General features: G+C 38.1%; 1 protein-coding gene across 8 annotated transcripts in view; it reads left to right on the plus strand.

Moving 5' to 3' along the window:
• Nucleotides 1-14,957, plus strand: part of LOC134534122 (uncharacterized) — a 259,877-nt gene that overhangs the window by 190,234 nt on the left and 54,686 nt on the right. For 3 of the 8 annotated variants that reach the window (XM_063372203.1, XM_063372204.1, XM_063372206.1), the window contains exon 2: nucleotides 870-1,617. The exons of 4 other annotated variants lie outside the window; for them this stretch is intronic. In XM_063372203.1, coding sequence (XP_063228273.1) covers nucleotides 1,549-1,617 — 69 coding nt within the window. In that variant the 5' untranslated portion in view covers nucleotides 870-1,548. The remainder of the gene's footprint in view (nucleotides 1-869; nucleotides 1,618-14,957) is intronic. One more of the 8 variants, XM_063372207.1, reaches the window with a different exon arrangement.

The following is a 14,957-nucleotide window of genomic DNA, read 5'->3' on the forward strand; positions in this document are numbered from 1 at the left end:
TTTGAAAAAAAATTAAAATCTATTTTTTTGAGATTTGCTAAGTTTAGGAAAATACTTAAAAGCATAGCTTTCGTGTAAGCAAATGACTAACTACTTTTAATAGAATTCACGGCATTTGACCCGGTTTTCAGGCGAAATGTAAAGGGGCTCCTGACCTTTCTAAAACTCATTTATCTTAACATTAGCCCGTATGGCTTCGCAGTTTAGTTTTCGATGCATAGCTAACCGAAGAGAAAATGTTAAATATCATACTATTTTTATAGGTCACAGTTTTTGTGTTTTCAATTATTTCCATTTTTTTTTTTTTTAGAATTCCTAATAAATGTAACTATTTTAGTCGATTTTTGTTCATATTTTTTGAGTTGAAAAAATTAAGTTTATGCGGTTGACTTTTTCACTTTATTTTACAAACTTATACCAGTGAATACGTTAAGATTTTTTACGCATAGATTTAAAACGTTATCAGACATTTATGTTCGTGTATGTTAGAAGTCTGCAAAGGGCTGTGGACAATTTTTTTTGAAGCTGTAACAGAAAGAAACAAAATGAACTTTGTGCAGCGTTGTGACATCTGATGTATAGCAAAAAGACTGTCATTTTATAAGTTTATAAGTTTGAACAATAAATATTAAATTATTGTTATGTGTAAATTAAATTATCGTTGTGTGTGTTTATTTAGAATTACGTAACCCAGAACGTATAATTATATAGTCTCTATTCCCGTAATTTAATCATGTCCGTTTGAAATCTCAATGCCATATTCGTAAACCACTTTTCGCAGCTCAGACATCCAAATGATGCCAAAAAAAAAAAAAAACAAGCTTTCATGTTTCTGTAGCTGAGAGGAGATTATTCGCGTGTTTTGCCAGAGGGAGTTTTCGGAACGCGGGGTTTGATCGTGCGCGGTCGTCGTGGAACGAATCAGTCGCCCAGGAGCCGTCATCACAACCGAGTCGGATCATCGAGCGGTCGTCTTGTGAAACGAGTCGATCTTCGAACAGTGAAACGTGAACCGGGTCGATCATCGAGCGGTGAAACGTGAACCGGGTCGATCATCGAGCGGTGAAATGTGAACCGAGGTATATCGCCTAGGAGTCGTAATCACAAACGAGTCCATCATCGAGCGGTCGTCGTCGTGTGAACCGGGTCGATCATCGAACAGTGAAACGTGAACCGGGTCGATCATCGAGCGGTGAAACGTGAACCGGGTCGATCATCGAGCGGTGAAATGTGAACCGAGGTATATCGCCTAGGAGTCGTAATCACAAACGAGTCCATCATCGAGCGGTCGTCGTGTGAAACGAGTCGATCATCGAGCAGTGAAACGTGGACAGAGTCGATCATCGAGCGGTGAAACGTGAACCGAGGTATATCGCCCAGGAGTGACGCCTTGGAAACGAGTGACTGGCTAGGTGCGTCTCGCGCCGCGTGCGCGGGAGGAAGACGCCCCTTGGCGAACACCCCCGAGGACCCCCGAGGACCCCCGAGGTCCCCCGAGGTCCCCGGTGGACCCGGAGAGGTGACCGCCGACCCCGGCCGCCATGTGACATGACGAAGAGGCGGCACTCCTCCTGTGTCGTCATGGGCGGGTTCGCCACCTGCTGCAGGCAGGCCTGGGTACGTACAGTCATTAAAATAAAATGGAACAGAAATATTCGTTTGCAAATTTGTACATTTACATGACAACAACTGTACCATTACAAAATAGTGTTCGCAGTAACACTGGTTTTTTTTTGTAAACCGTTCCCTGAATCGCTTTCCAGGATCAATTGCGCACATTAATAACTATAATAAAACAAAAGAAATAATATGGTGGAATCGTCAATCATCTCTTTTTTTTTAAAAAAAAAATCATCCTTGAATGAAACATTAATTAAAATATAAAATTACGTGGCAATTTTCGTAAGAAATACTCAGTATATCTCGAAAAACGTATTTCATACACGAATAAAAACCATAGTAACAATATCTTTCTTTTAGTATTACAAACTATTTCTTGACAACTGGTTTCCAAAGAAATCTTTTATAAAAGCACAGAAGATATTTTTCTCTGCATACATAGAACTACACGCGCACACCTCTGTGCACCCTATGATCACAGTTTCTTAGCATGGTCTCCAACATACAAAAATATATCCCTTACCAGCTTAAGCAGTAAAAAGAAAGGTACTAGATTAAAGAACTGGCTGCCGAAAGTCCTGACGTCGACGGGCCAGCGACTGATCTCCCCGGCTGTTCAGCGTCGGGGGTCAGCCTCGCCGGCGAAGAAGGGAGAGGAGGCATCCCCCCCCCCCCCCATAATTCGATTACGGGCCCTGGGACCCAGGATCGGAGACGGTCCCCCTCCCCCACCCCCAAAACCACAATTTTTTCAGTCACCTGCTACATTATAATTGCATGGTTATTTCTTTACCTACATTCTTTTTTAGAAATGTTATTTTAACCTGAAAATTACAGGGTATAATTTATTATGGTTACTATTTTTAAGAAGTCCAAAATAAGCTTTATTTATAAAATATTCAGTATGTTTTTATATTATGGAGGAAAACAAAATAGGGCTGGGCCCGGGCCTGAAAGGGCCCCCCTTCAGGCCCGGGCCCTGCACCCAGGGGTCCACCCAGCCCCACCCTTGCGGGGACCGTGGGAGGAGGCCAGCGGCGCGCGCTGCGAACTCTTGAGATCCGCTCGCCGGGAGAGGGACTGTAAACTGCTGTGTAGAGGGGGGAGGTGTCGCCGCCTTGACGCTCGTGGCGTCTCGCCAGCTGGCAGCCGAGACCCGGGGGGAGAGCTGGCGTCAAAGGTCAGTTCGCTGATCGACGAGGACGTTCTTCACTCTCTGGCTGGAATTGGGTTCCACTTTCCTCCCGCCCCCCATCCTTCCTTATCCCATACCTCCAACCAGGGGCGTAGCCAGGGGGGGGGGGTTATGGGTTCAAACCCCTCCCTTAGCACCAAATCTTTAATTAATTTCTTATTCATCACTCAAACAAATTTCGTATTAAAATTAATAAAAATTTTTACCATTACTATATTTAAATTTAAGTACCGAAAACTGCTAAAATAGCACTATTTTACACCTTAAAATCCACATTTTCCCGGGGGAGGACCCCCGGACCCCCCGCTTTAATACGGGGGGGGGGAGGACATGCTTCTTAACACCCCCCATACACAAATCCTGGCTACGCCACTGCCTCCAGCCGGCAGCGAGGCCTTAAAAGAGGCGGAAGAACCCAGCTCTGCGAACATGTCGTATGTGAGAAATCGGTCGTGGCATAATATTGAACATCTTTACGATCGTCCTGAAGTGAACTTAGGGGGGGGGGGGGGGAAGTGCGGTTCGAAAAATAAAAAAAACGGGCCGGTATCCGAACCCGGACAATCTGGGATGCGAGTTCAGTTATTTACCGTTGTTGTTGAGTGCGCTGCGTTCTTGTCTATCGCACTGGAAAGTACCTACGTGCAATGTTTCTTTCTCTGTCGCACGCTGTGTTAAATTGCGACAAGGCGTGTCTCGACCGATTTTAATTATCATATTTTTACTATCGAATAATACCTTCGCTGTATGTTTCCAGTGTACTTGGATTCGATTTTGTTGACATGCTTGGTGAATCTACTACTTTTTTTTTCTTTTAATTTATTGAAGTTTCAAGTGAGATTTTAAATTCGATGTGTTGCCAGAAGTTTCCACCAATTTTTCACTAGTCTTTACTTTGCATCAGTTATTACTGAGTTTTGTAAAGGGTCTCCACACTTAACTTTTAGGAACCATACCGTCACAACACTGAATGCAAAATCACCCCGTCACATTGCATCACTGAGAAGACTGAATACGAATTTAAAACCAGTACTTGACGTACGCATCTTCCACGTCACCGGCCACTGCCCTTGCCCAACGGTCGACCTGTCACTGCGTCGCAATGCTTCAACTTACCAACCTATGAAATTCCTTGCCGTGAACTCAAATATTTCCCTCCCCCCCACTTTTAAATAATAATTTATTATTTTCGAAGACTTCGGTCCACCATTTTATTATTTTGTGTTCTGCCAAATATATTTACAGATAATTTTAATGAAATAGATTTTTTTACTTGAAAATTATTATTATATTTAAATTCTATATAATCTGAACAAAACATCGATGCAAAAATATCCGCACTTAAAAATTTCGATACAATGTTACCGATATTTTCAATAGGAAATATCAAGTATGAGCGTAATATAAGATATTTAGCATCTAATTTGCAACAGCAGAAATCACACTAACCTTTTCTTTATTTAAATAATCATAAAATAGTAAACACTTAACACTTCGATTACGGGGGCGCGGAAGACTACCGCCTGGCCTCTTCGAAAAAGGCGTAAAAGTACCATAACGGAAATCTGCCATACGTTCAAAGGACGAGACGGAATTCTGCCAATTTTTCGTATACACTCCATGGAAAGAGTACAGCGGCATTGCCCTCGAAGTAGTGTATAGAATACTCGGTAGGTAGCGCTGTCAACCCTCTAGCTGTTTCTCAGGTTAACTTTAAAGCTTACAGATAGCGCTTCTGACGGTGATAGTTGCAATAACAAATAATTTCCAGATCGCGGACGAGAAGAAAGAAATGTTTCCAAAAGTTGTTTATAGGTAGCAGCAATGTATTCTTAATACGACGATTTAAAAAAAAATACATATGGTAGTTTTCCATGCACGAAGGCCTTATTCGTAATATCGTAATGTAACTAACTTCATAGAATTAACATTTTTTCACACTGGATTACTTGAAGTAACTGTAGATCATTATTTAATGAGTGCAAACCAAGGGTTTTCTTATGTAATGTTTTAATTTGTAGGGTGACAGAACACAAAAAACTCAGATATTAAGATTTTTAATGTCCATATTAAATTATAAAGTCAAAAAATGTGTTTTTAAGATGCTTAAATGCGAGGGAAATATTTTTGTGTAGTGTAGTTTGTTGGAACAGGGCAAGCAGCACAGGCGCTCTAGGGGAGACATAGGCTCGTACATGGAATGTCGGTTGGCTTTGCACAGGCTTGTAGTCTTTATTTTTGAAAAAAATAAACTCTGCTTCTTTAAAACTTTCAGATCAAATTGAAATTCAGTTTTTCGTGCCTTACAAACGAATTATGACACATACACAAAAAAGTACCATGAAATCACATAGAATAACAACCAAATACACATTAACACAAGACATACACTGATACATATCAATAACTTTACCACAAAACACGAAACACACAGATAAATAAAGATTGATAAAGTTCATATTAACTAATTGGTTACTTTGGTTTTCAAAAAAATCTTAAACAGTTAACAAAATAAATATGAAGATTATAAAAGTTTTAAATAAAATTTTGACCAATGAATGTTTCTAGATTATTCCAAAAAAGTTGCTAATGGTTTTAAAAGTGTTACTAATTCTATAATTACAAGTTGAAATTCTTAATCTAAACCGAGATATTATGTCTTAAGCATCAAAAATGGTAATAAAACGTATATAATAAAATGTGTATCAGTGATTGAACGTCTAGTAAATAGAACATGTAAATTAAATTTATATAGGAATTTAGCATATTTAAAAGGAATTTAAAAGCCTGAAATTTTAAAATATTAATATAAGATTTTTTTTCTGCATACTTTCAAAATTAGTTATTTAATTCCAAATTACGACACAGCGTTCTACTTCATAGCTAATAAATTTGAAGAACAAAGTATACGATCAGGTATTGATGCAGAGAAAGTTATAAATTTAATAAGACCTAAGATCTTCAAGTGCAACTAACAGAACTATCTACATGTTGGTGAAAAATAAAAACTTAGCATCCAATATAATTCGAAGGTATTAAAAGTTGACACTAAATGTTATACAATAAATGTTATCGTAATTCAGAGACGTTTGTTAACTTGAAAACCAGATCCGGACAGCTGAAATATCTTGCTGAATAGTTTCACAAACATATTTCCTTTTTTTTTTTCTTCAGCATATTTTCTTGATCAATTCCGATTGCAGTTGAATATCATTTATTAAATATTAAAGAGTAGTTGAGATAAACTACTACTTTGCGGAACATCTAATATTTGACTGCAAAGCGTCTATTTGTAAGATAATTAAAACATACAAATAATACTGTGTGTGTTAAAGACGATCTTCGTGATTGAAAACTACGTGGTTTTTCAGAAATAATATTTTTAGGTATAAAATTAATGTCCCTATAAATATTTTTTCGTCAAAAACGTCTAAAAACTACATAACAGAGGCATTGGTCAATAGTTTGTGACTAAAATTTAACTGTAAATAATACTTCAAGAAACACACCACCACTCACTGACTGATGCACAATTAAAATATTTATGTACAAAAGCAAAAATTTTTTAATGCTTGTTTGAGCTTTATCTATAGCATGTTGGAATGATAATAATGCTACAGTTACTAAAAACTAAGACACTACAAAACTAAAAATTTTTTTTTTTTTGCAAAACTCCGTTCCCCCGGAGAAACCCCCGGAATGGCCACCGCATGGGGAGCCCAAGAAAAGAAACGGGCTCCCCATTTGGAAGCCACCTGGAAGGTTTTTTTCTGTTCCACCCACCGTTTCTTTGGTAGCCTGACTTGTTACAAGGGATTGTTTTCCTACCAGAGAAAATGCCGCCATTTTGTCTGGGCAATCCGCCTTGGAGGAGCCGGGGCGCGAACCCGGGTCCTACAAGTCACAAGGCAGGCGCTCTACCCCAGAACCAGAGTGGTAGAGCGGATACTTGCAGTCTTCTTAACACTGTTTTTCGTGTATCAGTAACACGTGCAGTGTAGTAACATCTAACCTCGGTAACGAACAAATTTATATATTCTTTTGTTGTTCGTTCAGCATGAATTGTGTAATTAGATAACAGTGAAATATAATTTGTGTAACTATTCTGGCAATTTTTTAGTTGGTTTTCTGCAAACAAACTTACAGTCCCGCTGTACAATAATTATATAGAACTACAGACTAGTAAAAAAATATATAAAGAGCTTGCACTGTCGATGGTAAAGTTATTTTGAAATAATTGTTAGATATTGAAAGAGTGTGTTTAGTTAAAATATGTGTGTACTTACAAGCATGAAGTTATTGTATAACATTTTATTTATTTGGTTTTAAAGCCACAGAAAAGTTAACCTTGTTATTTCACTTTTGGCCTTTTTTGTTTTGTTTTACCGTGCTTAATATTGTCACGTGCACCTTCAGAGGGGGGGGGCGAGAATCGTAGCTCTTTACATAGAAACAACTCGCTTGGCATCAACTAGTCTTAACTTCATAAAATACTTTACTGTACCTAGGATCATAGGTTCGTCATCCCGTACAGGATGTCTGGTGAGAGCTGAACTAAGGAGATTTTGCAAAATAACATAATACTTAATTAAAATTATTTTATTCTTAAAGTCAAATACTCAACATCATTTTAAAGAACATTTAAATAGCGGGATTACAATTTAAAACAATAATCTCTTTTTTTACTTCCTTAACTACTGAACGATCTTACAAGAGAGAGAATGAGAGAACTTCACTAAACACTTCCCTAGTCCTTCCGAATACCTCAAATCATAATTAATACTTAAAATTAAAACAAAGATAAGTCCATACTCACATTTTCCGAAAAGCCTTTCTTGATCGATTACTTTAAAAAAAATAACGTAGGGGCCTCTCCTGCCCTTGAAATCCCGAACGAACATTACATTTTAAAAACTATGACGCGTGACCCCTGACGAGGGCCATAGCCTCCGCCCGAAAGCTTGACGACTACATTATGACCTAACTTAAACTACATCACGAACGAACTAACTAAACAACTCGTGGCCACAGGTGAGACGCATAGCCTCCGCCTGAGTGAGCCTGAATTCCTACATCACGAACGAACTAACAACTCGTGACCACAGGTGAGACGCATAGCCTCCGCCTGAGTGAGCCTGAATTCCTACATCACGAACGAACTAACAACTCGTGACCACAGGTGAGACGCATAGCCTCCGCCTGAGTGAGCCTGAATTCCTACATCACGAACGAACTAACAACTCGTGACCACAGGTGAGACGCATAGCCTCCGCCTGAGTGAGCCTGAATTCCTACATCACGAACGAACTAACAACTCGTGACCACAGGTGAGACGCATAGCCTCCGCCTGAGTGAGCCTGAATTCCTACATCACGAACGAACTAACAACTCGTGACCACAGGTGAGACGCATAGCCTCCGCCTGAGTGAGCCTGAATTCCTACATCACGAACGAACTAACAACTCGTGACCACAGGTGAGACGCATAGCCTCCGCCTGAGTGAGCCTGAATTCCTACATCACGAACGAACTAACAACTCGTGACCACAGGTGAGACGCATAGCCTCCGCCTGAGTGAGCCCCGAGTCACCACTCACTTGCGCTTAAATTCGCGCGCCCTGCCGCGCCTACCATAACAAAAGCTCGTTATTGAAGTCAAATTTACTAAACAACTAACTAGAACATCTGGGAAGACTACCCCCCCTCTACCCCAATGTGCAGGCCACACCGCGCGGCTTGTTACGACAGCGCGCCCCAGTAACTGCGGCCCGTGGCTGCGCCAGCGCGCGGCCAAACAAACAAACAAAATTCTGCAAGCCCGCAGCGCGCCGCGCCGGCCCCGTGCCCCAATTACATGGTCACGCCACTTGCGCTGACGAGTGAACAGAGCAGCCAGCCCAGAGTCCCGTCAGTAAAGTCCCTAAATTTGATTTCAACAACCCTGCAAAATTTCAACCCGCGACATAACCCTCCCCTCACAGAGCTCGAGCCCCATCGAGCTACCTCAAAATTACAAATTGTCTTTTTCCATTAAACCATAACTATAAATTCCTCATTTCACAAAAATAATAATTTTCTTAGTTCCTTGCTGTCTGAACATACATCTAGATTCTGCATAAGATTTATTTTAAAACAACAAGTATTCATAAAATTAAATGTAAAACTTTTATCTGGTTTGTTCTCACAGGAACCTTCAGAGGCTCGAGTTCTCAATTCTAAAAAAATTGTTCTGTTAGTGAAGCTCTCTTTACAAATTAAATTACTGTTCTTAGTTTCTCAGTATTCGTTAAACAATGTGCAAATTCTTGATAATTATTATTTTTTTTTTTTTCGGTTTCCGTTTATTACCATACTTCTTTCGTTCTTCAAAAAAAATTAAGTGTCCTTACAGTGTTTCAATTAATTAAACTCTTATCTCGTGAAGGTTGGTGCAACTCCTCGAAGTCAGTGTTGTCGAGAAGAGTAGCTCCCTGGGCTGGCCATCAGCAAACACCACTCAACTCCAACAGCTACTGGACTGGCTTCCAGGGCAGCTCACAACTTCTCCCCACATCTGCTTCGGAGTTGTGCCATCCTCATCACGAACAGATTACAATTCTGAAACATCATCAACAGGCATTACCATCACGCCTGACAAATACAAAACTAACTACTAAACTGCAATCGATGGGCAAGGATGCAAACACACAAAAAAATAAAATTAATTAATTCAACTGCTAACATAAAGTATCCCACCCTTAGCATAATCTAATCAGGCAAATAATTTGATAGGAAAAACTTAAGGAAGGGAAACATGACCTCCAATGATTTTCCCTAACTCTTGAGTCTTGATCTTCTCTATACAGCAAATAGTCCCCACGAAGTAACTGGGTTGAAGGTCAGTTCACATGACCCACCCATAACCTCTTCTACTCTTCTTTTCTTCTGGGGGCAACCACAATGCCCACCAATCTCTCTCCATGGTGCCGAACCAGCTATCCCATGAGAGTAAACAACGTAGTCAATAGAAGCGCAGAGGGGAAACACCAATCTCTGGCTTGTCGAGTCATAAAACTGCTTTATCTTCTTCTTCTTCTGAGTAAAAATATCTGACTAACCTTGCTTCTATTCTTCCAAACAGTAAAAGTTCATCAGGTATCTTCATGAAAGAAACATTCTAACTAATAATTCTTCATTTTTCTTCTTCTTTATTTCTGTTAGTTGTAATAGAAGGCCATGTTAGGGAGGATATAGGGAAAAAAAGTGGCCAATTCCCACCCCATCACCCACCTAGATCATGACTAATTAACTTTTAAACTTTCTATTTCAAACAAATAAAAAAAAAACATTTTTTTTTATTCAAACTTTTAAACTATAATTACTTTTACTTCATAACCTCAAAAGCTAATCAATAATTCTAAATGAAATTGTGATTTACTGCATCCTTGTTCCATCCGATCTGTTTGTTTATAACCTTTCTTGTAAAGTATAAAATTTTCAAACATTACTAATTCAAAAAAAAATTAAATTCTGGTGTCCTTTGAGTTACAATTAAATTTACTATTTCTTAGCTTGAAATAATTTAAGTTTTCAGAACTATTTCATTGTCTAATTCACAACACTTAAAAATCAACTCAAAACAACAAATCATCAAAATCAATAAGATCATCTGACGTACCTATCAGTACTGTGAACTTGAACTGTTCGTACACATTTATAATAAGCTATTGTATTTAAATTCCAACCTAAATAAGGTTTAAAAAAAACTACTAATCCCTCTGTAAATTAAGAAAATTAACTTTAAAAATTAAACTTAAGGTATTAGTTCTTTTTGACAGCTACCACAACTCACTAGTTCCATTACATTACTATAACCTAAAAAGTTCTGTAAATAATGTTTATAACAAAAAAAAACTCCAGTTACTGTCTTCCATAAAAAAAAAACTTTACATGACCTTATTAATCTCCACTTGTAAGTCCATGGCTGCCAGCTTTCTCTTCTCTTGAATCTTCAGTCTTGGCTCTTGTTTCAGTGATCTTGTATCTTGTCTCTCGAACTCTTGTCATCTTGTAAACTGGACTGCTGCTCAGCTCATCTTAAGGAATCTGTAACAGTTTCAAAAATACATGTTAATTTAAATTACATAATTCCTGTTCTTTGGTCCTAAAAAAAAATTGTATTATTAGTACACATTACCCTGAAACAACATTATTATTCATTGTTTATTACTTAAAAAAAATGCTTTACCATAAAATCCTTTTTTGTTCTTTTCATTAGGCCTATTTATTTTCCTTCTTCTTAATTAAATTCTGCTTCAAATGTTAATCCTAACTTAAGACCTACCATCTATTTATTATTCATTACCTACATTATTTATGTTACCCTAAAATTCCCATAAGTTTCTAATACTTCCTATCAAAGACATTCTCTCTAAAAAAAAATTTACTTGTGACTCTTAACTTAACAAACTTAAAAAAAACTTTTACACTAGACTTAACTTATTATTCATTCTTAGTTACTAAATTTCTATATGTAAACTTTAGTACTTACAAACAAAAACTGCCTATTTCTCTCTACCTCTTAATCTCTTTCAATTATTACAATAATAATGTTACCTTGCATCTTTAAACTTTCTTCTTTTCAATTAAATTAGACATCTCATAACAATAAAAATTCTGCCTATACTCTTCTTATGGGTGTACAAACCAACAACAAAATTTCAAATTCTCAAGTTTCCTTATATTTAAATTATGCAATACAAATAACCTCTGTGGTGCCTGTACCCTTTTAGGCCTACCACCTTCTCCTCTCACAGCATGACAACTCTTATTCCTCGGGGTCTGTATTCACTGTTACAAATCAAATATCTCAAATAAATTAAAAACAAATTTATTATTTTAAGAAAACAAAAATTTACATTGACTTTACTATGGAGCCTGGAAATATTAATGTCTCACAGCAGCTAACATGACTAAATCCCATGGAACCCCAGGTTTACATAACCTGTGCCCAAAAATTTAAGCATACCAGGCTTTCCCTGCACTGGTTTTACAGCATCACACACTATTTAGGGCCCCTGATCTGCCATCAGTCCCAAGGAGTTTTCCCACAACCCCTCTCTACACAAGCGCCTACCGCATTCCTCTCAAATGGCTATCGGTTTTACGGCATTCTTTTGGGATCCGACCATCAAGTTAGGGCTAATCGAACACTAAACCTCCATACTTCCAAACTAATGTAAATCAATTAAATTTTCTCTGTAAATTCTAAAAATCAAAAAAAATTATTCCAACATGCCAAAGAAACTTCCAAAAAAAAAATTCATAATCTTATCTTCAAACCATTAAAATAAAAATAAATAGATTACTCTGTTTTCTCCTTAATAACTGTAAACTGTCAACAAATATCATGTCGTAAATTTAACTATGCTTACTGACTCTAAATCATAAAATCTCATTTGTCCTAATTAATAAACAACCAATTTCCTTAAAATCTCACTGTATCTCTCACACTCAAACTTCACTGGCTGAATATCTCAATAAATTCAAAAACAATTATCTAAACTCTTAAAGAAACTCCTCCCCAATTATTCAAATTACTTCACCTTATTTTATTTCATTACTTAAAACACCTTACTCAAAAAAAATTAATTAATTATCTAGCTATCTTCCATTATTATTTATTTACCGAACAAAACTTTCTCCTAAATTAATTTAGTAAAATTCAATTTCACATTAGGCAAGTACACTAACTCTCTACAGCAATGTTTCTCATTTCCCTCCTTCCTAACTGAATCCAATCTTACTTAACCTCCATGGAATTTACCTCACAAAATAACCAAAAATTTCACTGTAGTGCCTATCTGCTATAGGCCCACTACACAGGGGGCTCTAACCCCACCAACAAACTTCATTGAAATGGTACCCTATCCCATACAGGATAGCCACTTCGGTACTACCATGGGGAACTCCTGCCCCAAACTACTCACAACTCTCAGGATTCTCCTGACCCTTAATTCCGTAGTCAGCCCATCTCCTATGGTCTGCGCTACAATTCCCTTTCTTCCCAGGGACACAACGCCTCACCTTAGGGTCCCTCGCCCTAATGAAAACATTAATTTTGTCTCTCTGTTCTTTTGGAGTAAATTCCCTCTACACACAAAATCTAGCCTTCCCAGTTTTCTCAATGCTTATCGATTTTATAGTGTACCTCCTTAATAATGTTTACAAATCCCAAAAAAATATTTTTAAAACCGAGGTAGAATTTAACTAACAAAAACATAAACAACTTACAACGAAACACTTCTAGCCTATACATCATACACTTCTTAAATTAAATTACTTACATACTGAAAGTTCCTCTTCTCCTAAAACACACTTAAATTTAAATTTATTTAACCAATAGTCTATTTTCTTATCGCTAAGTTACCGTACAGCTGATCAAAACAAGGTCACGGCCGTCCACGTCTCTGTACGTGCTCGTGACGTCACCGAATTCCATCAGGTGCGCCAACCCTCGCTTGCGGTTCCTCCGTTCTCCGCTAGGTCTCAGCACCTCCCCGTCACGTGTTCATTCTGCCACGTCCACTGACGTGTCGTTCTGAAACAACTCTCAACATTTTTCTAATTAAAACAAAACATCACTATAAATGCTATAACTCTCTTTTACATAAACTCTCGTTTTCTCTTTAATTCCTTTCTAACGTTTATCCTTCCCTCGACTGATTTAATTCGTACGTCTCGTCTCCTACGCGCACGACAACTAAACAAACTTCTCTTGAAAATAATTCCTATTTACGAAAAAAACTTTATTTTAAATTTTAACTCTCTTAACCTACAATCTTAAAATTAATTTCAATTAAATTAAACCACTTGCATTATCTCTATTAATCATTTAAATTATAACGTATTCTCCTCACGTAAAAATCCCTGATAAACTCAACGACTTAAAACAACTTATCACTATAAACTTTATCCTTACAAGTATACTCAAATAAACATCTGTTACGTCAAAAAAAAAATCTCAAAGACTTCCTCCACTATAGACTAAAATTCCGTAATCCTCTCCTCAAGTAAACTCTTAATAACCTGCTATCAGAAGCTGAAACTAACTTAATAATAAACATAAAAATCTACCTCTCTCTCTCTCCAGAAATAGAACCTACCCGGCGCCTCCACCATTTCTGTCACGTGCACCTTCAGAGGGGGGGGGCGAGAATCGTAGCTCTTTACATAGAAACAACTCGCTTGGCATCAACTAGTCTTAACTTCATAAAATACTTTACTGTACCTAGGATCATAGGTTCGTCATCCCGTACAGGATGTCTGGTGAGAGCTGAACTAAGGAGATTTTGCAAAATAACATAATACTTAATTAAAATTATTTTATTCTTAAAGTCAAATACTCAACATCATTTTAAAGAACATTTAAATAGCGGGATTACAATTTAAAACAATAATCTCTTTTTTTACTTCCTTAACTACTGAACGATCTTACAAGAGAGAGAATGAGAGAACTTCACTAAACACTTCCCTAGTCCTTCCGAATACCTCAAATCATAATTAATACTTAAAATTAAAACAAAGATAAGTCCATACTCACATTTTCCGAAAAGCCTTTCTTGATCGATTACTTTAAAAAAAATAACGTAGGGGCCTCTCCTGCCCTTGAAATCCCGAACGAACATTACATTTTAAAAACTATGACGCGTGACCCCTGACGAGGGCCATAGCCTCCGCCCGAAAGCTTGACGACTACATTATGACCTAACTTAAACTACATCACGAACGAACTAACTAAACAACTCGTGGCCACAGGTGAGACGCATAGCCTCCGCCTGAGTGAGCCTGAATTCCTACATCACGAACGAACTAACAACTCGTGACCACAGGTGAGACGCATAGCCTCCGCCTGAGTGAGCCCCGAGTCACCACTCACTTGCGCTTAAATTCGCGCGCCCTGCCGCGCCTACCATAACAAAAGCTCGTTATTGAAGTCAAATTTACTAAACAACTAACTAGAACATCTGGGAAGACTACCCCCCCTCTACCCCAATGTGCAGGCCACACCGCGCGGCTTGTTACGACAGCGCGCCCCAGTAACTGCGGCCCGTGGCTGCGCCAGCGCGCGGCCAAACAAACAAACAAAATTCTGCAAGCCCGCA

The sequence above is a fragment of the Bacillus rossius genome, chromosome 7 (assembly GCF_032445375.1).
Source record: "Bacillus rossius redtenbacheri isolate Brsri chromosome 7, Brsri_v3, whole genome shotgun sequence".
NCBI classification, from domain to species: domain Eukaryota; kingdom Metazoa; phylum Arthropoda; class Insecta; order Phasmatodea; family Bacillidae; genus Bacillus; species Bacillus rossius.